The 20484-nt window shown below is 61.2% G+C and overlaps 2 protein-coding genes across 14 annotated transcripts; both read left to right on the top strand.

The window, feature by feature from the left end:
• The first annotated feature begins 84 nt into the window (after window positions 1-84).
• On the top strand, window positions 85-2551 carry PRR13 (proline rich 13). Of its 3 annotated transcripts, none has more exons than XM_064474496.1 (4): window positions 85-135; window positions 1283-1322; window positions 1742-1792; window positions 1876-2551. In XM_064474496.1, exons 2-4 carry the CDS (start codon window positions 1304-1306, stop codon window positions 2145-2147), a joined length of 342 nt encoding a protein of 113 aa, XP_064330566.1. In that variant the 5' UTR covers window positions 85-135; window positions 1283-1303; the 3' UTR covers window positions 2148-2551. The 3 variants fall into 3 exon arrangements, with proteins under 3 accessions (XP_064330566.1, XP_064330565.1, XP_064330564.1); XM_064474495.1 differs by having other exon boundaries at window positions 1739-1792; XM_064474494.1 differs by having other exon boundaries at window positions 1461-1792.
• Window positions 2552-3332: 781 nt separating this feature from the next.
• On the top strand, window positions 3333-19831 carry PCBP2 (poly(rC) binding protein 2). 11 transcript variants are annotated; one of them, XM_064474433.1, is made up of 16 exons: window positions 3333-3519; window positions 6200-6335; window positions 6777-6800; window positions 6902-6934; window positions 7299-7415; window positions 8910-9041; window positions 9665-9793; window positions 10305-10379; window positions 11986-12072; window positions 12246-12311; window positions 13099-13140; window positions 14270-14342; window positions 14844-14882; window positions 15969-16024; window positions 16448-16617; window positions 19383-19831. In XM_064474433.1, exons 2-16 carry the CDS (start codon window positions 6267-6269, stop codon window positions 19417-19419), a joined length of 1149 nt encoding a protein of 382 aa, XP_064330503.1. In that variant the 5' UTR covers window positions 3333-3519; window positions 6200-6266; the 3' UTR covers window positions 19420-19831. The 11 variants fall into 11 exon arrangements, with proteins under 11 accessions (XP_064330503.1, XP_064330504.1, XP_064330505.1 ...); XM_064474434.1 differs by having other exon boundaries at window positions 3334-3519; window positions 15972-16024; XM_064474435.1 differs by lacking the exon at window positions 14844-14882 and having other exon boundaries at window positions 3334-3519.
• Window positions 19832-20484: the final 653 nt, after the last annotated feature.

Raw genomic sequence — 20484 nt, 5'->3', positions numbered from 1 at the left:
GGGCGTGGGGGGAGGGGAACAACAACAACAACCCCGGAGTCCCGGCCCCGCCCCGGGGAGGACCCAAACGTCCGGCCCCTCCCCCCCCCCCCCGCTTCCTGACGGGCGGGGCCGCGGCCGGAGCGGAGGCGGCAGGTTGGAGCCGACACCCCCACCCCCGACCCCCTCTGCACCCCCAAATCCTCCCTGCAGCCCCTATGCACCCCGAGTCTCCTTCTGCAACCCCCAGATCCCCTCTGCACCCCCCAGCCCCCCCAAATCCTCCCTGCAGCCCCTATGCACCCCGAGTCTCCTTCTGCAACCCCCAGATCCCCCCTGCACCCCCCCAGGTCCCCAAAATCCTCCCTGCAGCCCCTATGCACCCCGAGTCTCCTTCTGCAACCCCCAGATCCCCTCTGCACCCCCCAGCCCCCCCAAATCCTCCCTGCAGCCCCTATGCACCCCGAGTCTCCTTCTGCAACCCCCAGATCCCCCCTGCACCCCCCCAGGTCCCCAAAATCCTTCCTGCAGCCCCTATGCACCCCGAGTGTCCTTCTGCAACCCCCAGATCCCCTCTGCACCCCCCCAGGTCCCCCAAATCCTCCCTGCAGCCCCTATGCACCCCAAGTCTCCTTCTGCAACCCCCAGATCCCCCACTGTGCACCCCCAAATCCCCTCTGCACCCCCCGGTCCCCCCTGCACCCCCAAATCCTCCTTGCAGCCCCTATGTACCCCAAAGTCTCGTTCTGCACCCCCCCGATCATCCCTGTGCACCCCTACATCCTTTCTGCACCCCAGTGCACCCCCAGCCCCCCACACCCTCAAATTCTCCCTGCAGCCCCTATGCACCCCCCCAGTCTCCTTCTGCACCCCCCAGATTCCCCCTGTGCACCCCCAGTCCCTCCTGCACCCCCAAATCCTCCCGGTGCACCCCCAGATCCCCCTGCACCCCTCAGATCCCCTGACCCACCCTGTAACCCCTGAGCCCTGCCGCAGTGACCTCTGAGCCCCCCACCCACCCCACCCCACGTCCCCCCAACCCCCAAGTCCCCCCTACACCCCCTTGATGCCTGCACCCCTAAACCCCTCTGCCCCCCCCAAATGCCCCCCCGGCACCCCCCACTCCCCTGGATCCAGCCCCGGGACGGGGGACACAGCTAGGCCCCCCTCCGAGCTGCTGTGACTCAGAGGCAGCTGGGGGGGTCCCCACGGATTTGGGGGTTCCCCACAGTGGTGGGGGTTCCCCAGAGACCCCTCCTGGGGTTTTGGGGAGGCCTCTGCTCACCCCATGTGCTCCCCCCAGGTCCCGGAGCTGCCACCCGCCATGTGGGACCCCAGTGCAGGTAAGGTGGGGGTCTGATAAACTGTGGGGGGGACACCCCCAAATTTGGGGGGTGCTGCCTGGCCCCCACTCCTGCCCCCCCGGGGCAGTGAGAGGGTTGGAGTCCTCCACTCAATTTTCTCTTTTCTCCCTCCCCAAGGGCAGCCACCCCCCCCCAACCCCGTGTACCCCCCAAACCCTGTGCACCCCCCCCAGCCCCAACCCCACAACCCTGTGTACCCGCCCCCCGGGGTACCCCCAAACCCGATGGGAGGGCCTGGGCAGCCCCCATACCCCACCGGCCCTGCTCCGTACCCCGCAGGGGCTCCCTTGGCCCCCTCAGGACCCCCCTTGTGCCCAATGGGACCCCCAGGGTGCACCCCCCTGCAGCCCCCCCACCCCAGCGTACCCCCCTTGTACCCCACCGGGCTGGACAAGAAGGCGGCAAAGAAGATGAAGAAGAGGATGAAGAAGGCCCAGAAGAGGCACAAGGTGAGGGGGGAGACTTGGGGGACACAGGGGGGTCAGTGTCAGCCCCCCTCCTGGGTGCTCATGGCTGTCTTGTCTCCCTGCAGCGCTCTTCGTCGTCGTCGTCCTCCTCCTCCTCCAGCAGCGACTCAGACTGAGGCCACCATCACTGCCCGGCATCCGTGTCCTGCCATGGCCACCCGTGACCACCCATGACCACCCATGGCCTCCTGTGTCTTCCTGTGACCACGCGTGTCCTCCTGTGACCGCCCGCGTGCCCACGACCACCCCAGCCCCGCCATGTCCTCCTGGGTGCTGGGACCATGCGTGGCCAGACATGATCACCTGTGTCCTCCCATGGCCAACCATGTGCCCATGACCACCAGCACCACCCATATCTACCTGGGACCTCCCGTGTCCACCCATGACTATGCATGACCAACCAGGATGACCCATGACCATCTGTGCCCATCTGTGACCTCTTGGAACCACTCATGTCTACCTGGGACCTCCTGTGTCCACCCATGACCACGCATGACCAACCAGGATGACCCATGACCATCTGTGCCCATCCATGACCACCTGGAACCACCCATGACCATGTGGGACCTCCCATGTCCACCCATGACACCTGTGCCTACCTGTGTGCCCATGCCCATTGTGTCCCCATGCCCATGGGGTCCCCCTGTATCCCCTCACCCCGTGGTCCCGTGGGGGGCCCAGCTGCCGGTTGCTGTGTGGTGGGGTGCCCCTGCTGCCCCCCAATAAAGCCCTGGGATACCCCGTCGTGTCAGTGTCTCCTTCTCACCATTGGGGTGTTGGGGGGATGACAATGGCCCCCGTCGGCCCCTGGGGGGGGGGGGGGGGCTGCACCTGCCCCACCCATTGCCCCTCGTTGCCCCCATGGTCTCCTCCTCCCCCACCCCGTTTTTGCCCCCGACCCCCATTACCCCCTTTCTGCCCTCTTGCCCCCCTCCCCTATTGCCCCCCATCCCTATTGCCTCCATTCCCTCCCGTTGCCCCCTCCTGCCGCCATTCCCCCTCCCACCGCCTTCCTCATGCCCCCCCATTCCTTTCCGTTGCCCCCCATTCCCTCCCATTGCCCCCTCCTGCCACCTTGCCCCCTCCTCTATTGCCCCCCGTCCCTATTGCCCCCCCATTCCTTCCTATTGCCCCCTATTGCCCCGTTCCCTCCCATCGCCCCCCATTCCCCCTCCTGCCCCCTTGCCCCCTCTCCTATTGTCCCCCATCCCTATTGCTCCCCCATTGTCCCTCATTGCCCCCCTTCCCTCTCATTGCCCCCCATTGCCACCTCCTGCCTCCACCGCCCCACTGAAGACCCTTTCCACGAAGTCCTCCGAGCCGCCGGTGGCGCTGCGGTCCTCAGCTGCCGCTCAACCCTCTGCCCCCCCCACCCCAACTCTCTGGTGCGAGCGCGGCAGGGCGGGGCGCGGGGAGGGGGAGGTGGCCGCTCTATCCCCGCCCCGCCGCGCCTCGCTGGTGCGCGGCGTCCGTTTCCGGGTCGGGGCGGGGTGTAAATCGGGCCGCTCCCGCCGCCCCCTCCCAGACCCGCCGCGGCCGCCGCAGCAGGAGCAGCCGCCGCCGCCGCCGCCTCCTCCCGCCGCCATCCCGCCCGCCCGCCCCGGCGCGCTCCCTTTCCCCCCCCACCTCCCTCCCCTCCTCCCCGCCCTCCCTCCTCCCGCTCCGCCCGGAGCGCCCTTCTCCCGCCGCCGTTACCGGCGCCGCTCCAGGTAGGCCCGACCCCCCCCCCCCCACCCCCCCAAAAACGCCGCCTCCCGACCCCTTCCCAAACCTCGCCCCGCCGCCATCCGCCGCCGGTCTCCACAACGGCCGCGGAGCCGCGGCCTCGCGTAGCGCCCCAGCGCCGCCCGCCGCCGCTCGTCGCCGGCCGCGCCCTCACGCCAGCCCGCGGCCTACGTGCGGCCTAGTCGCGGCCTAGGCCGCGGCCTGCGCGCGCGCTGCGCCGCCGGCGGAGCGGACGGGGGGGGGGAGGGGAGAGGAGGGGAGGGTGGGGGGCACAGCCACCCCTTCCCCCCCCCCGGCGGGGACCGGGACCGGGGGGAAGGGCCCGGGGAGCCGCGTGCGTCACATGGCGCCGCCACCCCCACCCCCCCCCCCCCCCCCGATACCGAGCCGTTTCGGGGGGGCGGACCGGGGGGGTGGGGGTGGGATTTTTTTTTCACCCTCTTTTTTACCCTTTTTTGTGTGTTCGTTTTGCTTTATTTATTTTTTTTTTTCTAACGGCCGGGCCCGTTTTTGCCGCCATCCCGAGTTGTTTCACCCCGGCCCAGTTCGCGGCGCCGCCGCCGGGGGGGGACGGGATGCAAACACGGCTTGGAGCCGTCAGTCCCCCCCCGCCCCCCACCCCCCCAGGGGGTCGGGGTTCCCCCAGCGCCCCCCTGGACCGGCCCGGTTCGGAGCTGCGATCCCGGGCTTGGGCTCTGTCTGTGTGTCCCGTCCCTCCCCTCCCCGTCCCGTGGTGTTATTAGAGCCTCAAAGCCGCCTCTCCCGGCTCGGTTTGGGGCCCAGAGCTGCCCCCCCAACTCGGGACCGAGCTGGGGCTGAGCTGTCCTCCCGGGACTCTGCCGGTTTTTCCCCCTCCGGAGTCCGGATCCGGTTTAAAGCCGTGATCCCGGGCCTGGGGACCCCCCCCACCCCACTTTATGGATGGGCCCAGTCCAGAGACTCAATCCCAGACCTGGGGATCGGTCCGTGGCGCCCCCCCCGCCCCTTCGGGTTTGGAGCTGGGATCTCCAGCCCTGGACTTGTTTCCCTCTCCGCCCCGCCACAGGGATGAGCTGGTTTTAGGCCACGTTTCCTCTCGCCTGAGGGACAGGCTGGTTTTGGAGCCAAATCCCTGTCCCGGCAACCAGTTCCCTCCACCAAAACGGTCCCAGTTTGGGGCCGGGATCCTGAGCGGGGAGGCCCCTGGGTGGGTGTTTGATGCCGGTACAGGCTGTGGGCAGGGGCTTTCCCTTCCATGTGCGCTGTGGAGGCAGGCAGGGCTGCCGGATGGAGGTAAGGAGAAGTTTGACTCTCTGTGAGCCCGGATTGGAGTGACGGCTGCCTGCCAGCCTCGGCCTGCCCTGCACGGCTTCGCTTCTCCCTTTGCGTAACCCCCCGGCAGGTTTGGTCGGCTCCTTTTGTCCCCGGCGGGCTGCAAGGCGGCCCTGTAACCGACCCAAGCTCGTTCGACTGGCAAAACCGCTGCTAGGAAAGCAAATTAATGCTAACGAAGGCAAACTGGGACGCTGAACTGGTGGGAGGAGGAGTGGGTTCAGAGCTGGAGAGACGCGGCGGGTGCCAGCGAGGCTCCTGCCACCTCCGGTGAACTGGGAAACTCGTAAACAACCAACTCGTGGGCTCGGGTCTAGACTCTCCTCCTCGCTCTGCCACCACTGGGCTCGGATCCTGAGCCCTTCTTTCCAAACTAGGAAAACGGGTGCCTTTTTGGATCTGATGGGATGTCAGGCAGAGTTTTATGGAGGCTGTAACTCCCTGCTAGGGCAAAATAACCCTCTTCTGTGCCAGTGGCTTCCCCTTAAAAGAGCATTAACCCAGAGTGAGGCAGCACTGCCCGCTTGGCATGGTCCCCTGCCAGATTAATCCCCCTGCCCTTGCCCCGGCTTCTCTTCCTGGGCTTGGTTAAACTTTGATGGGGCTGTGACCAGCTGGACTGATAAAAAAACCAGCTGCAATTTAGTTTATTTAATTTATTTTTAAAGCTAAATGGCTGACTGGTCGAGCTGGTGGCCGGTCGTGGTGTTTTGCAACTGCTGTCGACTCAGGCCGCAGGTTGTTTGAAACCCGATCGTGTGCTCATGTGGCCTTATCTGGTTTGAGTAAATCAACTTGGAAACTGGTCTGAAAGGCCTCCCCACGCAGGCTCAGGGTGCAGATAAGTTATTTTTTAATTTTTTTCTCAACAGGCCAGCTCCCCAGGTGGGTTAAACCAAAGGGAAATGGGGCAGTCGCTCCGTCTGGTGTGTGTGTGTGTCTACACGCAGCTGTGGAGGAAAACTCATAATCTAAATTAAGGTGTGGGGCTCACAAGTAGAGGCAAGTTCCCCGGAGCTGTAGGTAAAGCCTCTGCGAGGAGTGGGGCTGGAAGGAGGCAGGGGATGAGCAAGACCTTTGTAGCTCTGGCTGTTGCTTGATGCAGGTGGGATTGTGCCAGTTCATCTGCCCTGGAAAATGTCTGGCAGGAGGAGCAGCGTGTTGGGGAGCTGAACCACTGTGGATTGGCTCTCCTGATCTCTGCTTGGAGAGGAGCGTGGCCCTAAAACTGCCGGGGGGTACTCAAGGGGAGAAGAAAGTAATAGTGGGGCTTGAATCTCCCTGGGATGGGCTTGAAACTGGCTGGGGAGGGTTGGTCGAGTCCTTCAAATGCAATTCCTCTCTCATTTGTAGCTCTGCTCGCCCAGCGACCAAAGATCTGACAACTGACGAAGCCTGACTCAACCCAACGCAGCTCAAGATGGACACCGGTGTTATTGAAGGTGGTTTAAATGTCACACTCACCATCCGGCTACTTATGCACGGAAAGGTACGTGTCCGTGGGACGCAGGGCTGTGCCAAAACCCTTCAACCAACGCAGGGACGGCCCTTCCAGCAGGCTGCACAGAGGCTGGGCGCTTCCATGGCAGTAAATTGTGTCGGTCGGACGACTCTGGGCTGCCTCGTTATTGCGGCCATTAGGCAGTGGTGTTAGGAATGCGCTCCTTGGCACCCGGCCCACTCCTGGATATCTCATGGCGAGTGAGGCGGCGTTTTAAAAACGCAGCGCATCAATAAAAATAACAGCCTGGGAGAGGGGGGAGAAGTGACCTGATGGAGAGGTCAGCTGGGAGCAAGGTGTCACTATGTCTCTGGGGGGGTATCTGGGGTCCTGAGGAACTTGTTTTGGCTGAAAAAAAGGAGTTTTTAAGCTTGGGACTCCTGGAGTTTTTAAAGCACTGACTAAACGTGGCTTTTGTTTCCATCTCAGGAGGTGGGAAGCATCATTGGGAAGGTAAGTGAGCAACAAACCCCCTTGCCCTGCCTCCCTTTCCACCCCCCTCGCTGCCCAGCACAGGCTACACTAACGCCTCTCCCTTCTCTCCCTCCACACAGAAAGGGGAGTCTGTGAAGAAGATGCGCGAGGAGGTGAGTCCCGGGGCCGGGAGAGTTGGGGGGGACCCGGAGGGATCCAGCAGGGCTGTGGTGGCGCGGACCTTAAAAGGAATTTGCAGGCAGTGCGGTGCCAGCGGCACCGGCAGCAGATGGGAGCCGGCGGGCGCGAGGCATGCTGGGAGGTGTAGGCAGGGCCGGGGCAGGAAGCCGAGGAGGCTAAGATGGCTGCCCGGAGCCGAGCCGAGGGAGGGAGGAAGGCTTCGTCAGTGGCAGTGGATCCCAGGGGACGCCAGCCGCCCCGCACAGAACTGAGCCGGCTGCGTGGACCCGCTGCTGCTTTTGGGGATCTGAGTGAGGGGGCAAGGAGCCCTGATGATTGCTCCCTTTCCTCCCGCAGAGTGGTGCTCGCATTAACATCTCAGAAGGGAACTGCCCCGAACGGATCATTACCCTCGCTGGACCCACCAATGCCATCTTCAAAGCTTTTGCAATGATTATTGACAAACTGGAAGAGGTGCGTCTGCGGCCTCGAGCTCCCCCCGCCCACAGTGAGCAAGCATCGGCTGCTGCCCTCCCTGCAGTCATCCTTTACCCCTGTCCCCAGATAAATTTACCCTGGGATCTGCCCCAGAGCGTGCCAGGGAGTCGGGAGTACAAGGAAAAGCTTTTCCCTGGGGATGAGCAGCAGGATGCGCTTGTTCCGCATGGGCTGGCGGTGTTTTCTCTGTGAGGCCTGATCTTTGCCCGGCTGTGAGCTCAGGGTCAAGGTCCAGGTAGTGACACTTCCCAGTGTGCGCTCAGCCATCCTTAAGTGGCTGCTTGCTGAGTGCTAGAGCTCTGTCCTGGGCTGAAAACACCCTGTGGCCACTGATTAAACAGTTTAAAGCAGCAGGGCATCGAAACTCCCCTGGCTTCCCTCATCCTCCTGCGTAGTCGTGCTGGTTCTCCTTTAGCATGCCCTGGTGGGCAGTGGGGGCTTGGCTTTATCTCCGGCCCTGCTGAGGAGGGGACCTGGGGGCGCGGCTGTGCGGCGCTGAAGGAGGAGCTGCGTTGTGCCCCTGGTCCCGCTAAGTCGGTGGCTTCTTGGGGGGATGTTGATCCTGGATATCCTGGATAACCCGGATCCTGGCTGCAGGTTTTAGAGCCTGCTCAGAGCCGTGGTGTTGAGGAGCTTTCTATCCTGCTCCGCATCGTTTGGAAGGTGTGAGCGCTCCTTGCCTGGTGTGGGGCAGAGCTCCATGGCCCTCCCCTTGCCTGCGGGGATAAAAAATCCTGTTTCCATTTGGATTTGGGACCCTTTCCTGGGAGGAGACAGCCCAACACCAGCAGATCTGTCCCCAAGGCCCCTCTGCTCTCGCCTCTGCCTAAAAGGCTGCTGAGCCCAGAGCTGTTTCTGCCATACCCTGAGAGCTGGAGTCTTCTGAGGGCTTCCTGTCTGAGCGTGGCTCCTGGCTGCCGGCACTCTGAGCGCTGGGCTTGGAGTTAAAGCTTTTATTTTAGTAGGTCAGCTGAGCTGTGGCCTTGTGCCTCCCCTCCCCCTGCCAGCACATGACCACTGTAATCGGTGCTGGGCTTGTTTTTTCCCTGGAGCCGTTCCTGCCTTGATCCCCTGATACAACAGGAGGCTCCGTGCTGAACTGGGAGCTGTGGGTGTATCGAGCCCCCAGCCACTTGTTCCCCTCCAGCACTGACACAGCCAGTTCCCATTTGGCTGTGGTGTGACCAAGCTGGTGCCTCTGGGCTGGTGGAGGTTAAACCCCCATTTTTGTTGAGACAACCGAATTTGGCTGCTTCCTCCTTCCCCAAAAAGTTGCCCTGTTTGTTTCTGGGCTGCTAATGAAGTCCTGGGAAATAGGACTGGGAGAACCCTGGGGTCACCTTGGCCTCGGCTGCCCGTGCCAGCGTCATCCTCTCTGTCCCTCTGCCGGGTGCGTCACCTCCCTGCGTGCCATTCTGGCGAGGGCACTGCGCTGGGCTGACCCCTCTGACTAACTCGTCTTCCTCGCAGGACATCAGCAGCTCCATGACCAACAGTACAGCTGCCAGCCGGCCCCCTGTCACCCTCCGGCTCGTGGTACCTGCTAGCCAGTGTGGTTCCCTCATTGGAAAAGGAGGCTGCAAGATCAAAGAGATACGAGAGGTGTGTGTTGGCCAGCCCGAGGGGGGGGGATGCACGGGGTCAGGGTGCCCCCAGGGGTAAATCCTTGCGTCAGCCCCCACCCCGGGTGGTACCACATAGTAGAAATGTGGTGTCATTCGACCTTTTTAGAGCTTTTATTTTTAGCGCTTGTGAAACTGAGACTTGGGGCAGACCTTCCCCTTCCCGGCGCTGTCCTGCACAGCGGGATGCCTGGGTTCCTGCTCCCCCTTTCCCCGGGCTCTCAGTCACCTCCCTCCAGCCTTTCTCCAGTTGTGGGAGGTGGGGGAATGCACTACCAGGCCTGTGCTGCCCTTGGTAATACCACTTAGCACAGGGTGCTGCCGACCCTGGGCTGCTGGGGGATTAACTCTGTCCAGCTCTGCTGCCTGCAGAGACAGGCTTGGCTTGGGTTACAGGGAAAGGCTGCAGCCCAGGTCCTCCTCTCCTGCCCCGGGCTCCTGATCATCGTGTTATTTCCAGCTAGGATTAAAGGACTTTATTTTTGGGGAAAGGGCGGGGTGGGGGGGAGTTTTGGCTATGTATAACCCGGCCACGGGTTTTGTTGTTGAGGTCACAGCCCTTGCCAGGGTCTGACCGCCTATTTTTAATCGTAAACTTTGCAGAGTACGGGGGCACAGGTCCAGGTGGCAGGAGACATGCTGCCCAACTCGACCGAGCGAGCCATTACCATCGCTGGGATCCCACAGTCCATCATTGAGTGCGTCAAACAGATCTGCGTCGTCATGCTTGAGGTAGGGCTGCCCTGCGGGCCTGTTAAGAACCCCCCCAGTGAGGCACGTGCAGTGCAGGGATCCCCGCTGTCCTTGGTGAGCTGCAGCCCTCCTCGTGAGTGGAAACCACTGAGGACAGAGAAGTGGCTGCTAGGGGATAAAGGGATATCTGGGGATTACAGCCTCATCCAGGTGAGGCAGGGAGCTGCTTAAAACAGGGGTCGAGCCAGGCCTCTAGAGCTGCTCACTGGCTAATGGTGTCACCTATGGCTTCATGGTGACAAGTGCCTGCCACAGTGACACCAAGCAGCAGCGTCCTGCTGTCCCAAGCCTCCCTCACATGCCACTCTGCTCCTCGGGCATCCTCCCTCGGCCCCATGCCTGGGATGAGGAAAGAAGTAGGATTGCTCAGCATCCTCCCAAATGGCTGATTTTAACCCGAAGCAGAGTATTGGCATTTAGGGTGCAGGGAGGGGGTTGTTGGTGCCAGTGGCACTCGGTGTCTAACCTCTGCTCTCTGCCTGTCACCCAGTCTCCCCCGAAGGGTGTCACCATCCCGTACCGACCCAAGCCATCCAGCTCTCCCGTCATCTTTGCAGGCGGTCAGGTAAGGCCTCTCCTCTGCTCCTGGGGTGCGGGGTAGGGAGGGGAAGGGGATGTGTTACCGAGCTGCCACGCTGCCAGCCCACATCAGCTGCTCTGCGTGCCTGTCACCCACGCCGCTTCCTCCAGCAGAGAGAGGCTCTGCTTGGCCTCGGCCTCCCAGAGCCCTCTCCGAGCCTTCCTCGCTGAGCTCACTGAGGGATGGAAGAGGGCAGAGGTGGGATGGGGTGGGGGTCCAAAAGGTTGATTTTTGGGAGGAGGGGTTGCTGGCAAACAGCTCTGGAGTTAACCAGCCAAAAAAAACCAAAAAATCCCAGTGTGGTGGGGGATTTGAATCAGGCCGAGACTCCAGCTGCCAAATCCAGGCTTTGCCCCTCTGCCTGGGGCTGGCTCTGAGGACTCGGCGTGACCCATTATGGGTGACCGGCCCAGAGGTTTGGGGGGGTTCTCTGCTCTCCGGGGCTGGCTCTTGAGGTGCAAAGGCTTAGCCTGGGGTGCGGAAAGGTTTTGTTTTGCATGAGGGGAGGGTGTCAGATAGGAGTAGCCATCAGGTGATGTGGGATTTAGTCCCTCCTGCGCTGAGCTGATCCAGGGGAGTTGCTTGCTCCCTGCTGCCGAGCCAGGTTACAGGTGACAGGGCTCCCTTGGGATCCTGTCTGCTGTAAAGCCCTGAATCCCCCTGACCCTGTTTGGGGTGGGGGCTGCTTGCTGTGCATCCTCGCCTGTGGTCCCATCTGGGCCACTGGGCAAGATGGGAGGCTCAGACCTGGGTGCGGGTCACTGGTTCCCAGGGATGCTGTAATGCTTGGAGAAAAACGCGGCGACTCGTGCAAATGCATCCGCTGCCTTCCTGCTGTCAGGGAGACCCCTCTGGGGTGGGCTCTGGCAGGGCCTGGAGCCCCTAGCCGGCCCAGGGGACCCGCTCAGGGCAGCGCAGGCAGAGTCTGGCATTGTTGATGGAGGCCTCCGTAGGCAGGGAAGGGGGTAGCTGCCGCCGGCCTCCCTGAGAGCCAGGCCTGACTCTGCCCTTCCCCCTCACCCGGCTGGCACGCCATGCTTGTTTTGGGGACTGACCTGCCGCCGTCCCCTTCCTCGCCTTGGCCCCCCCACCCCCCATCCCTTGCCCTCCCTGCCTCTTCCTCCTCCCTTCCCTGAACCCGGTCAGCCCCCCCCGCCTCTCCGACAGCTTCTCCTGCCGCTCTGCGCCCCGGGGGAAGCGCCTGGCCGGTACGTCAGTGCCCCCCCGCGCCTCTTGCAAGCGGAGGGCCGTACCATGCGGCCCCCCCCGCGGCGCGGGAGCAGGTTGCCTTCCCCGTTAGAGCAGTGAGGAGCAGGCTTCCCACAGCCACGCATCTCTTCCCTCCCCTCCCCTTTCTTCTCCCCTCTCCTTCTCTTCCACCCCTTTCCCCTGGCCCAGGGCCGCGGCCAGCCCCATGCAGCCATCCGGGCCCCGCTCCCGGTGGTGTTGCGCTCTGTCTTTGCAGCTCAGAGTCGTGCGTAGAGCAGGGTTAGCCCTCGAAAAGCAGAGCTAATGTCGATGTGACTTTGGTGTTAGCGGAAGGTTTCGGATTGACAGCCCTGGAGACTGAAGTCCTCTAATTTATCCACAGGACAGGTACAGCAGCGGCAGTGCGAGCTACCCCCACACCGCCCCATCCATGTGCCTCAACTCTGACTTGGAGGGACCACCTCAGGAGGTGAGAGGGGAGTTCAGTCTCCACGGCCCGTTCAATCCTTGGCCTCTCTGAGACTGCCAACAAGGGTGGCATCCCCGTCCCCGTCCCCCAAAACCGTCAACGGTGGCTTTTGTGCTGTGGACTCCTGTCCACTGGGAACTGGACTCTGAGCCCACCAACCTCTCCTCACGCAGGCCACCCGGCAGCCACTGCATGGCAACGAACTTGGGCCAATTCCAGCCTGGGCTGCAGTTCTTCCGGTGACCTGGAAGTGAGGCTGTGTACCCCCCTCTCCCCTTCCTATCCCACCCACCCCCACCTGCCCGGCCCCCCCCAACCCCCCCAAACCTTAGCCAGCCAGGCCCCAGCCAGTGACTCGCCCTTTCTGGGTAGCTTCAGGAGGAATCTGAAGTCTGTGGCTGTCCCTTTAACCTCAAGACATGGAATTGTGGCAGGTCAGGCACTCAGCCTTGTTACCCCCCCCACCCCCCGAATGCCTCTCTTTTGCCTTGTCTAGCATCGGTAGCCAGCTCCAGCATTTACCTCTAGCTTGCCCGGCGACGTTTTCCTAGGCGTGCGGAAGTGACGAGAGGACTCGGAATGGGACTTTTTTTTTGGGGGGGGGGCTGCTGGGCCGGGGAAAGGAGGGGCCGGGAGCTAGCAGGGCTGGCGGGGGCGTTGGAGATCTTCCCCTGTCGGCGAGGCGGGGGGCGCAGGGCTAGAAGCATTGTCGGACTCCACCACACCATACATCTTCATCAAGATCCCAGCCGTTCTGTTTTTGTCTGCCACTTTTTTTTTTGGGGGGGACGGCGCCATACTGTCCACTCCCTCCCTGTAACCGCCACGTAAGGCCAATTCGAGTAACCGCCCGACTAGAAACTGCTTGTTACAGCATTTATCCGTCCCCTGCCTCTCCCTGCCCCACTTCCCTCGCCCCGGAGAACTCTCCACCTTGGCTCTCTGACTTCCTGGCTAGTTGAAATCTGTCTGTCCCTGGGTGGCTGTCCGATGGTTGTTAATAGGACTGTTTTCCTCCTTTTGTAGGCCTATACCATTCAAGGACAGTATGCCATTCCACAGCCAGATGTAAGTTTTGTTTACAACTTCTTGTCTTGAAATCCACCCTCTTCCTCCCCCCTTCCAAAATTTTCTCCGTGCTTTCTCGACTCGAGCCGCTAGCCGTCAGCTTGGGCTGAACACTCGATCCGATCCGAACTCCCCCCCAAAAAACTCGCCTCCCTTCAATTCGCCCTCCTGCAGCCAGCTTCACCCGGTCTCAGATCTCTCCTTTTTCCTTCCCCCCCCGCTTCTTTCTGACACTTCCCTCCTATATATATATATAATTTTTTTTTCCGACCCACCTCTCCCTGGCTTGGCATTTCACACCAGCTCTGGCTTTTCCCTTGCCCCCTCCCCGCCCTCTCCTCTTGAATTTGGCACGCAGCCCATCAAGAGAAAACAAAAACAGCACATGATGGTTCACTGTCATGGTGGTTCTCCTGGGGCAGGGGACAGCTGGCCCAGCGAGCGGTCGCAGGTGGCAGTTGGGGCGGGGGGCGGGGGGTTGGATCCGGCCCGGCCCAGGCTGCTGCCAGCCTGTCGGGGACCGTTTGGGAGAGGCGTGACAGTCCAGGCAGCGGCTGCCTCTCCCAGCCGGCGCTGTCCCGGCTCGCTGTCGGACACCACCATCCTCTGGCACCCATGCTCATCCCGTATAGGCTCGTTGCAGGCTCGGTGGGGGCCGATCTCTGCGCCTGGCACCCTTAGAGCAGCGAGGGCGGGGGGCTTTGACGCGCCAGGCCAGGGAGGAGAAGGACTAGAAGGAAGCTGGGCTAAGAGCTACTCTGGGGGCTGAACCGAGCCGGGCTCCATCCCCATCTCCCTTCGTGGCACTACTGTCCCCGCTGCCGCTCCCTGCATGGTGTGGTGTGAGCACCCTGCCGTCTCGTCTCTCCTGCTCCTCTCTGCTTCTCTCCCTGAGTTCCTTTCACACCTTGCTTCACCAGGAGGTGGGCACAGCCCCTCCCAGCCCACCTTGGCCTGGTGCCTTCCTCCTCTCTGTGCGGAGAGGGCCAGGCCGTGTATGGAGGGGCCGGGGAGGGTCCCAGTGCCTCTGGCAGTGTCTGTGTTGATGTGCGTGCTGTGTGAGTCCTGGCCCCCTTGGGCTTGGGAAATGGCTAACATCAGCCTTTTTCTTTCTCTCTTTCCCCTCTAGCTGACCAAGCTGCACCAGTTGGCAATGCAACAGTCACACTTTCCAATGTCTCATGGCAACACTGGATTCAGTGGTATGGAAACTCCTTCTCTCTTCTGTACGCTAGCGTGGGCCAAAGGCCAGCCTGCGAGCCGCTGCTTGGCTCCTCTCTAACGGGGCCTCCGCTTGGGTCTCGCGCTCTCAAAACAAACCAAACCAAACGTTCCCCCAGAGCCGAGCCCGGCCAGGTAATGATTTTTGTCGTGACGTCTCTGGGGGCGACTTGGTACCGGCCTCTGCGAGTCGCGGGGGGCCGCAAAGGGTAGAAAAAAGAAAACCAAACCAAACTACTGAGCAGGCAGGGCCTCCATGCTGCTTTCCTTCCTCTTCACCCGCATCCTCCACAGCTCTGCCAATGCACCGGGAGACCCCCTGACCCACAGCACCCTCTCTCTCCCCTCCGGCTACTCCAGTCCTGAGCAGGCAACTGTTGAGTTGTACCAAATTTGCTGTAGATTTGCTAAGATGGCTAAAATATCCATTTGGGGCTCTAAACTTGAGACAGCCAAACTCATTGTCACTTGTATCTTAACAGGCATTGAATCCAGCTCTCCAGAGGTGAAAGGCTATTGGGGTAATGATTAAAAAACAAAATCTGTAGTTATTCTATTGTGTATTAATACTGACCGGGGTCTCGTTCTCCCTGTTAAATGCTGCCCGCCTTTGTGCACGGATGGGAGGGGAAAGGGGGGGTCAAGGGGAGCCTTAGAAGGGCTGGAGGTACCGACTGGCTTGGTTGTACGTGCCCCAGAAGTCAGCTGGACGGTGGAGAGCAGCAGGACTTGTTGGAGGGCTTGGTCATCCACCGCCTGACGCTGTTAGCGAGCCTTGGGCCCCCCCCTTCCTTTACCCCCAGCCCCCAACCATGCACTGGGAGGGGGGAAGCGATTCCCCTTGCTCGAGGAGTTGCTGGAGCAGATCGCCTGCAGCAGCCGAGCCCTCGCTTGCTGCCAGTGGCAGAACCACTGGCGACTTGGGGGGAGACAGCACCGAGTTAACCCCCTTGGCTGCCTGTGTATCCCCAGGCTGCTTCGCCCCTGCCAAAGCCTTAGGGTGAGGTCTTGAGGCTCCCGCCGCTCCCTGTAGCAGGGAGCGAGCTGGGATGGGGGAAGTTAAAAACACCTTTAAAAAAAAAAACCAAATCCACTTAGCACACGCACTTGACCCCACCTGAAACGTGAGCAGCCTCGCAGCGCCCGCGCCGGCCGGCGTAGCACTGCCCTGCCGGGGCTGTGGCGGCGAGGAGGAGGAGGAAGAGGAGGAAGGGGGGTAGTGTAGCCTTTTGAAGCTGGTGAAGGAGCGGGCAGCAGAGCCGAGTGCCCGAATGGAGCCCCTGCAGTGAGGGTGCACTGCTCTGGGACTGTCCTGACCGGATGGAAGATCCTGTGGTGACATTGTGGGGATGGGGAGAAGGGGGAAGAGAAACTGGGGGTGAGCAAGGGGGGGAAAGCAGGCGAGCGGGGAGGAGGTGGGGAGCAGCGGGGAGGGTTGGAGTAACCTCACAGCTTGCTCTGCCCTTCCCCTTCCGTTTTAAACCGTCTTCAAGGTAGCCATGAAGCCAGCAGCAAATGCTGGCTTGACTGCTGCGGTCTGTCTGTGCTGCGCCCCTCTGTCCCACCGCCTCCCCCTGAACTTCTCCTGCTTTTTCTCTGTCTCTAAGCAGGTTTGGATGCCTCCGCTCAAACCACCTCTCACGAACTCACCATTCCAAATGATGTAAGTATCTGGATGGGATCCATCCTTCCCAGCCTGGGTTGGGGAGGGAGGGTGGTGGGCCGCGGGCAGGCAGCTGCCCCCTTGTCCCTGTGGGTCACCGGGCTCTGCTTCTAACAAAACGGGGTGTGGGGTTGCCCGTGCTCAGCTTTAAAGCTGCAGGAGGGCTTGTGACAGCACCCACGGGTGATGGGCTGCGCCCCAAACTGCCTCCTTGGGCTGCTCTTGCTGGCCCTTCTTCCCTTCTCCCGCTTCCAGCCAGCCTTTAAGGCAGAAAACCCCTTTCTCTGGCCCCCTGAACCCTTCCTCGAGGTGCCACCCCTGTCCCTGTGGGGGCCAGACACATGACAGGGGAGGAGGAGGATGGGTTAACATGCTTGGCTCTTAACCTGCTGCTAATGAAGCCGTGTTTCCCCCCCCTCCCAGTTGATTGGCTGCATCATCGGGCGTCAGGGCGCCAAAATCAATGAGATCCGCCAGATGTCTGGGGCGCAGATCAAAATTGCCAATCCAGTGGAAGGATCTACTGACAGGCAGGTTACCATAACTGGATCTGCAGCGAGCATTAGCTTGGCCCAGTATCTAATTAATGTCAGGTAAGTCTCCGGGCGACGAGGCTCCGCGGGTCGGCGGGGGGGCTGGCACTGCACGCCCGCGCCGTGGGGTACCACTCCTGGGGCCAGGGACCCTCCTTGTGCCCCAACGCATGAGAGGAAGGGGTTTCCTCTCCCATTTTTGGTTGTTCCCCACCCCCCTTCTTTCCTTTCCTTTTCCCCTCCCTGTGCCTGCTGTCCCATTTTTCCTGGTGCGATCGCCTCCTGGTCTGCGGGAAGCCGTAGGGTAACGGACCCTGCTGGAAAGGGGTCTGGCCACAGGGAGCCTGTGGCTGCTGAAAAGCCGTGCCTGGCCCCGCCAGGCTCTCGGCAGTTAGGGCTGTGCTGTTTTGATCCGGCGCTCGTGTGGTGAGGGATTTTTTTGTGGGCTGATAGAGGAGGGACTCCCCTGGGCCTCCTCCTGGAGAATCCCAGGCATCTCCCAGTGGGATGCTGGGATCCCAAGGAGAAAAGTTGGTGCTGGCTTGGCTCCTCGGAGCGGCCAGCGAGCCCCGATGGGGACGGCTGGCTTCCCTGCAGCCCGACGTGGGGCCTGGCCGCCTGCCCGCCATGCGGCACGCTGCGGCTCGCTCTGCCGCACCGGGGATTTAGCGCCCGGCTCCGACTCGGTGCGCTCAGACCCATCCCGCTGCGGCATCCCGTGTCCGCCGCGATGAGTCGGGCTGGGAGCGACGTCCTCCCCGGTCCTCAGCCCCCGGGGCTCTGGATGGAGGAGAGCTGAGCGAGCCCCAGGTCTGTGCAGGGACTTGTCACCTTTCTGTGTCGCGTGGGTTGATGCCGCTGTGGCGTGGCAGCTCCAGCCTGCTCCCAAGTGGGAGCAGAGGAGAAGCTGCCTGTGATTTCTCTTTTCTTTTTCTTTTTTTGGCTTATTCCACTTGCTCCCCACCAGTTGTGTTGAGGTGCCCGGCTCCAAGGGCGCTGGGATGACCTTGCAGCTGAGCTGACGGCTCGGCCCAGGGCTCTGGGGTGCGCGGGGGGTCCCGGTGCAGCTCAGAGGTGAGGCCAACCCTCGCCTGGCACGGCTGTGTCCTTGCAGGGCCATTCCCTCCTTCCCTCCCTCCCCGAGCTCGGCTCGTGCGACTTTACGCTGTTTGTCCTGTGCTTTTTTTTTGTGGTGTTCCCTTCCACCCACCCGTATTTTTTTTTTTGTTCCTTTTCTCCTCTGTTACAGTTTAGAAAGCGCTAAACCCTCCTCCCAGGCAGCCTCCGTCACGATCCCTGACCACCTCAGCATCAACCTCTCTCAACCCTCCACCCCTTCTTCTTCTTCCTCCTCCACCACCACCCCCTCGCTCGCCACAGCGGGGGCCTCCGAAGCACCCGCCAGCCTCCCCAACCCTCTTCCGACTGCCCCTTGTGTCTCCAGTCTGCTTGGCATGAAACCTGTCCCTCTCCTGGCTCTAAATGTTGTGTCTGCTGCTAAGGGTACCTCCGCTCCAGCTGTGCCATGTGTCACTAACAAACTGAAAGCGGAAAAGCAGAGATTTTCTCCTTACTGAGTCTGCTTGTGGCCTTAGAGGACCAGCAGATCGGTGGCAGCATGGAGACCCCATAGAGGAGACTTGGAAGAGCAATTTTTTTCTCTTTTTCACTGGGTTTTTCTTTTTTTCCTCCTCCTCCTTTTTACTCCAAAGTGAGCTTGTGATGTTTCTTAGAACGGAGTTTTCTTGCCGGCCGAGAGACAATTTTCCCTGTGTCCCAGCCCGGCCTGGAGTCTAGTGATCTGTTCGATTCCTTCTCGATCCTGCTATCTTGTAGCCGTTGCTTTATGGTTTTTTTTTCCTCTTTTTTTTTTAGTAGCTTGGTTGCAATCGCGGTTTTGGGGAAGGGGGGGGGTGGTGGGGTGGTGGGAGGGGTTCGTTACCGAATAAACGAGTTGGGATTTAATTGCATTCCTGGTGACGTTGCCCACGGGGCTCGCGGCCTCGCCTGTCTCTCTTTAATGTCTGTACCTGTAATAAAGTTGCCACGGTGAGAATCTGCTCTGCTAGATCTGTGCTGACAGCGGGGGGCTGAGCCCCGGGGAGGGGGCCTTGCGGGGTGCCCTCTTTCTGGGGAGGGGGCTCGCTGCCACTCAGATTGGGGTGCCCCCCCCCTTAAATTGCAGGGAGGGAAAAGCTTTGAGCCGCGGAGGTGGCAGCTCCTGGGGGCGCTCGGTGCGGGTTGGGGGTGCTGGCGTTGTCCCTGCTTGCTCGGGGACCCCCTTGCATCGTGTGTCCTCACCCCCCCCGCTCCCTGAGGGGTCTGTGGTGGGGGTACAGCCCTCCCCCTCCCCCAGCCTCTTGCTCTCTCCCTTCCCTGCAGGAATCGCTGCCTAATTCCTGCCTGCCCTCACCCTGGGGTGCCCAGGGCACCCCGGGGTCCCCCTTCCCCTGGGTGTCCCCACCCCAAAAGCTTGGCCCCGCTGCTTGGAGCAGAGCCTGCTGACACTCTTGGTCTGGATCCCTCCCACCCTGGGGGGAGCCCTCCGGCTCCATTTTGAGGAGGGGGGGGGACATCATTGGGGGTGCAGCAGGCTCCACCTCCCCCCTCCTCTTGCCGCACCTTCCCTGCTGCTTGTGCATAAAGCAACCCCCTGCACCCCAAAAACCTCCTCCCTTCCCTCCCTTTGGGGGACTGTTTCCCCCTCCAGGGCGCTCCCCATGGGGAAGCCCTTCCTCCTTTGCACCTCATCCCTCCTCTTCCTCCTTTCCCCCCCTCCCTTCCCCAAACTGGGGCCCACTCTGACGCCCTTTTCTTCGTTGCAGGCTCTCCTCGGAGACCGGGGGCATGGGAAGCAGCTAGGGGCCCCGACGCGGACCCTCGGCCTCACCTCACCATCCATCTGTGTAGTCCCTTAGCAGCCAGCCCCAGGTTTTAACTAGTTTGTAAATTTTTCGGTTCCTCCATGCTCTCCGTGGCCACTCACGAGGTTTATTATTTTTTTGGTTTTTTGTTTTGTTTTTTTTTTTTTAATTACAGCATTTTAATTCCTTTTTCTCCGTTCAGCTGTTAAAACGCTGAGCCACAGATCTTAGTTTTATAAAGCTTCTCTCTCCTCCCTGCCCCCTCGCCCCCACCCTCCCACCCCCTTTTTTCGGCTCATGAAGTTTCTGTTTTGTCATGAAATGTAAGAGTGGAAGAGAAACATTTCAGTTTAGTTCTGTAACGTCAGGAAATTTTTCAAAAAAAAAAATTAATAAAAAGATGGACTGGAGCTTTTCCTTGTGAATAGAAACTGGAGGATATTTTGGTTAATGGATCTGCCTGTCTCAGTCTTTATTTGACACCCACCCCCCCCCACTGCTTCTCCCCAGTGCTCCCAGTATGGGTTGGGCTCCCTCTGGGGGTGGAAGGGAGCCCCCAGGCTCGATAAACTAGGCCATGGGGGGGCGGGTTGTCTTTGATACTCCAGATGAGTTTTGGGGGTTTCTTTGCCTCTCCTACTGCCTTACACATGGGTCTTTAATGGAAACCAGTATCCCCCCACTCTGCCCTCCCTCCACAAAATGCCCCTGGGCCTGTGCTTTGGTTCCCAGGGGTGAGGGGTAAGAGGTGTGTGTGCCCCCCCGCCCCCCCTTTAGGGGTCTAGCACTGCACCTCTGCCGCATCCAGTGCTCCCAGTTCCCCCAGTAAAGAAGGGGTGGGACTGTAGCCCCTCATGTACTGTATTACCCACCCCCTGCTCCAAATTACCCCTCAGCCTGTCCTGGGGAGACAGGCCCTCTCCAGCTCTGGGGTGGGGGCTATTACAGGAGGGCCTACATAAACACAAGTGAGGCAGCCCCCACCCCCAAAATAGCCCCCAGTGCCCCCTCCCTGAGTCCTGTTTCCCCCCCCCCACACCTCCAGGCACAGAGACAGCACAGA

Source organism: Phalacrocorax carbo, chromosome 27 (assembly GCF_963921805.1).
Source record: "Phalacrocorax carbo chromosome 27, bPhaCar2.1, whole genome shotgun sequence".
Lineage (NCBI taxonomy): Eukaryota > Metazoa > Chordata > Aves > Suliformes > Phalacrocoracidae > Phalacrocorax > Phalacrocorax carbo.
This window is presented reverse-complemented; position numbering and strand designations above follow the sequence as displayed.

Excerpts from the sequence above, each read along its gene's own strand:
- PRR13 (XM_064474494.1), top strand. Across the intron at positions 1,793-1,875 it reads AGGCCCAGAAGAGGCACAAG|CGCTCTTCGTCGTCGTCGTC; the intron begins GTGAGGGGGGAG and ends GTCTCCCTGCAG.
- PCBP2 (XM_064474433.1), top strand. The coding sequence starts at position 6,267 with ATGGACACCGGTGTTATTGAAGGTGGTTTAAATGTCACACTCACCATC. Across the intron at positions 6,336-6,776 it reads GGCTACTTATGCACGGAAAG|GAGGTGGGAAGCATCATTGG; the intron begins GTACGTGTCCGT and ends TTTCCATCTCAG. Across the intron at positions 12,312-13,098 it reads CCTGGGCTGCAGTTCTTCCG|GCCTATACCATTCAAGGACA; the intron begins GTGACCTGGAAG and ends CTCCTTTTGTAG.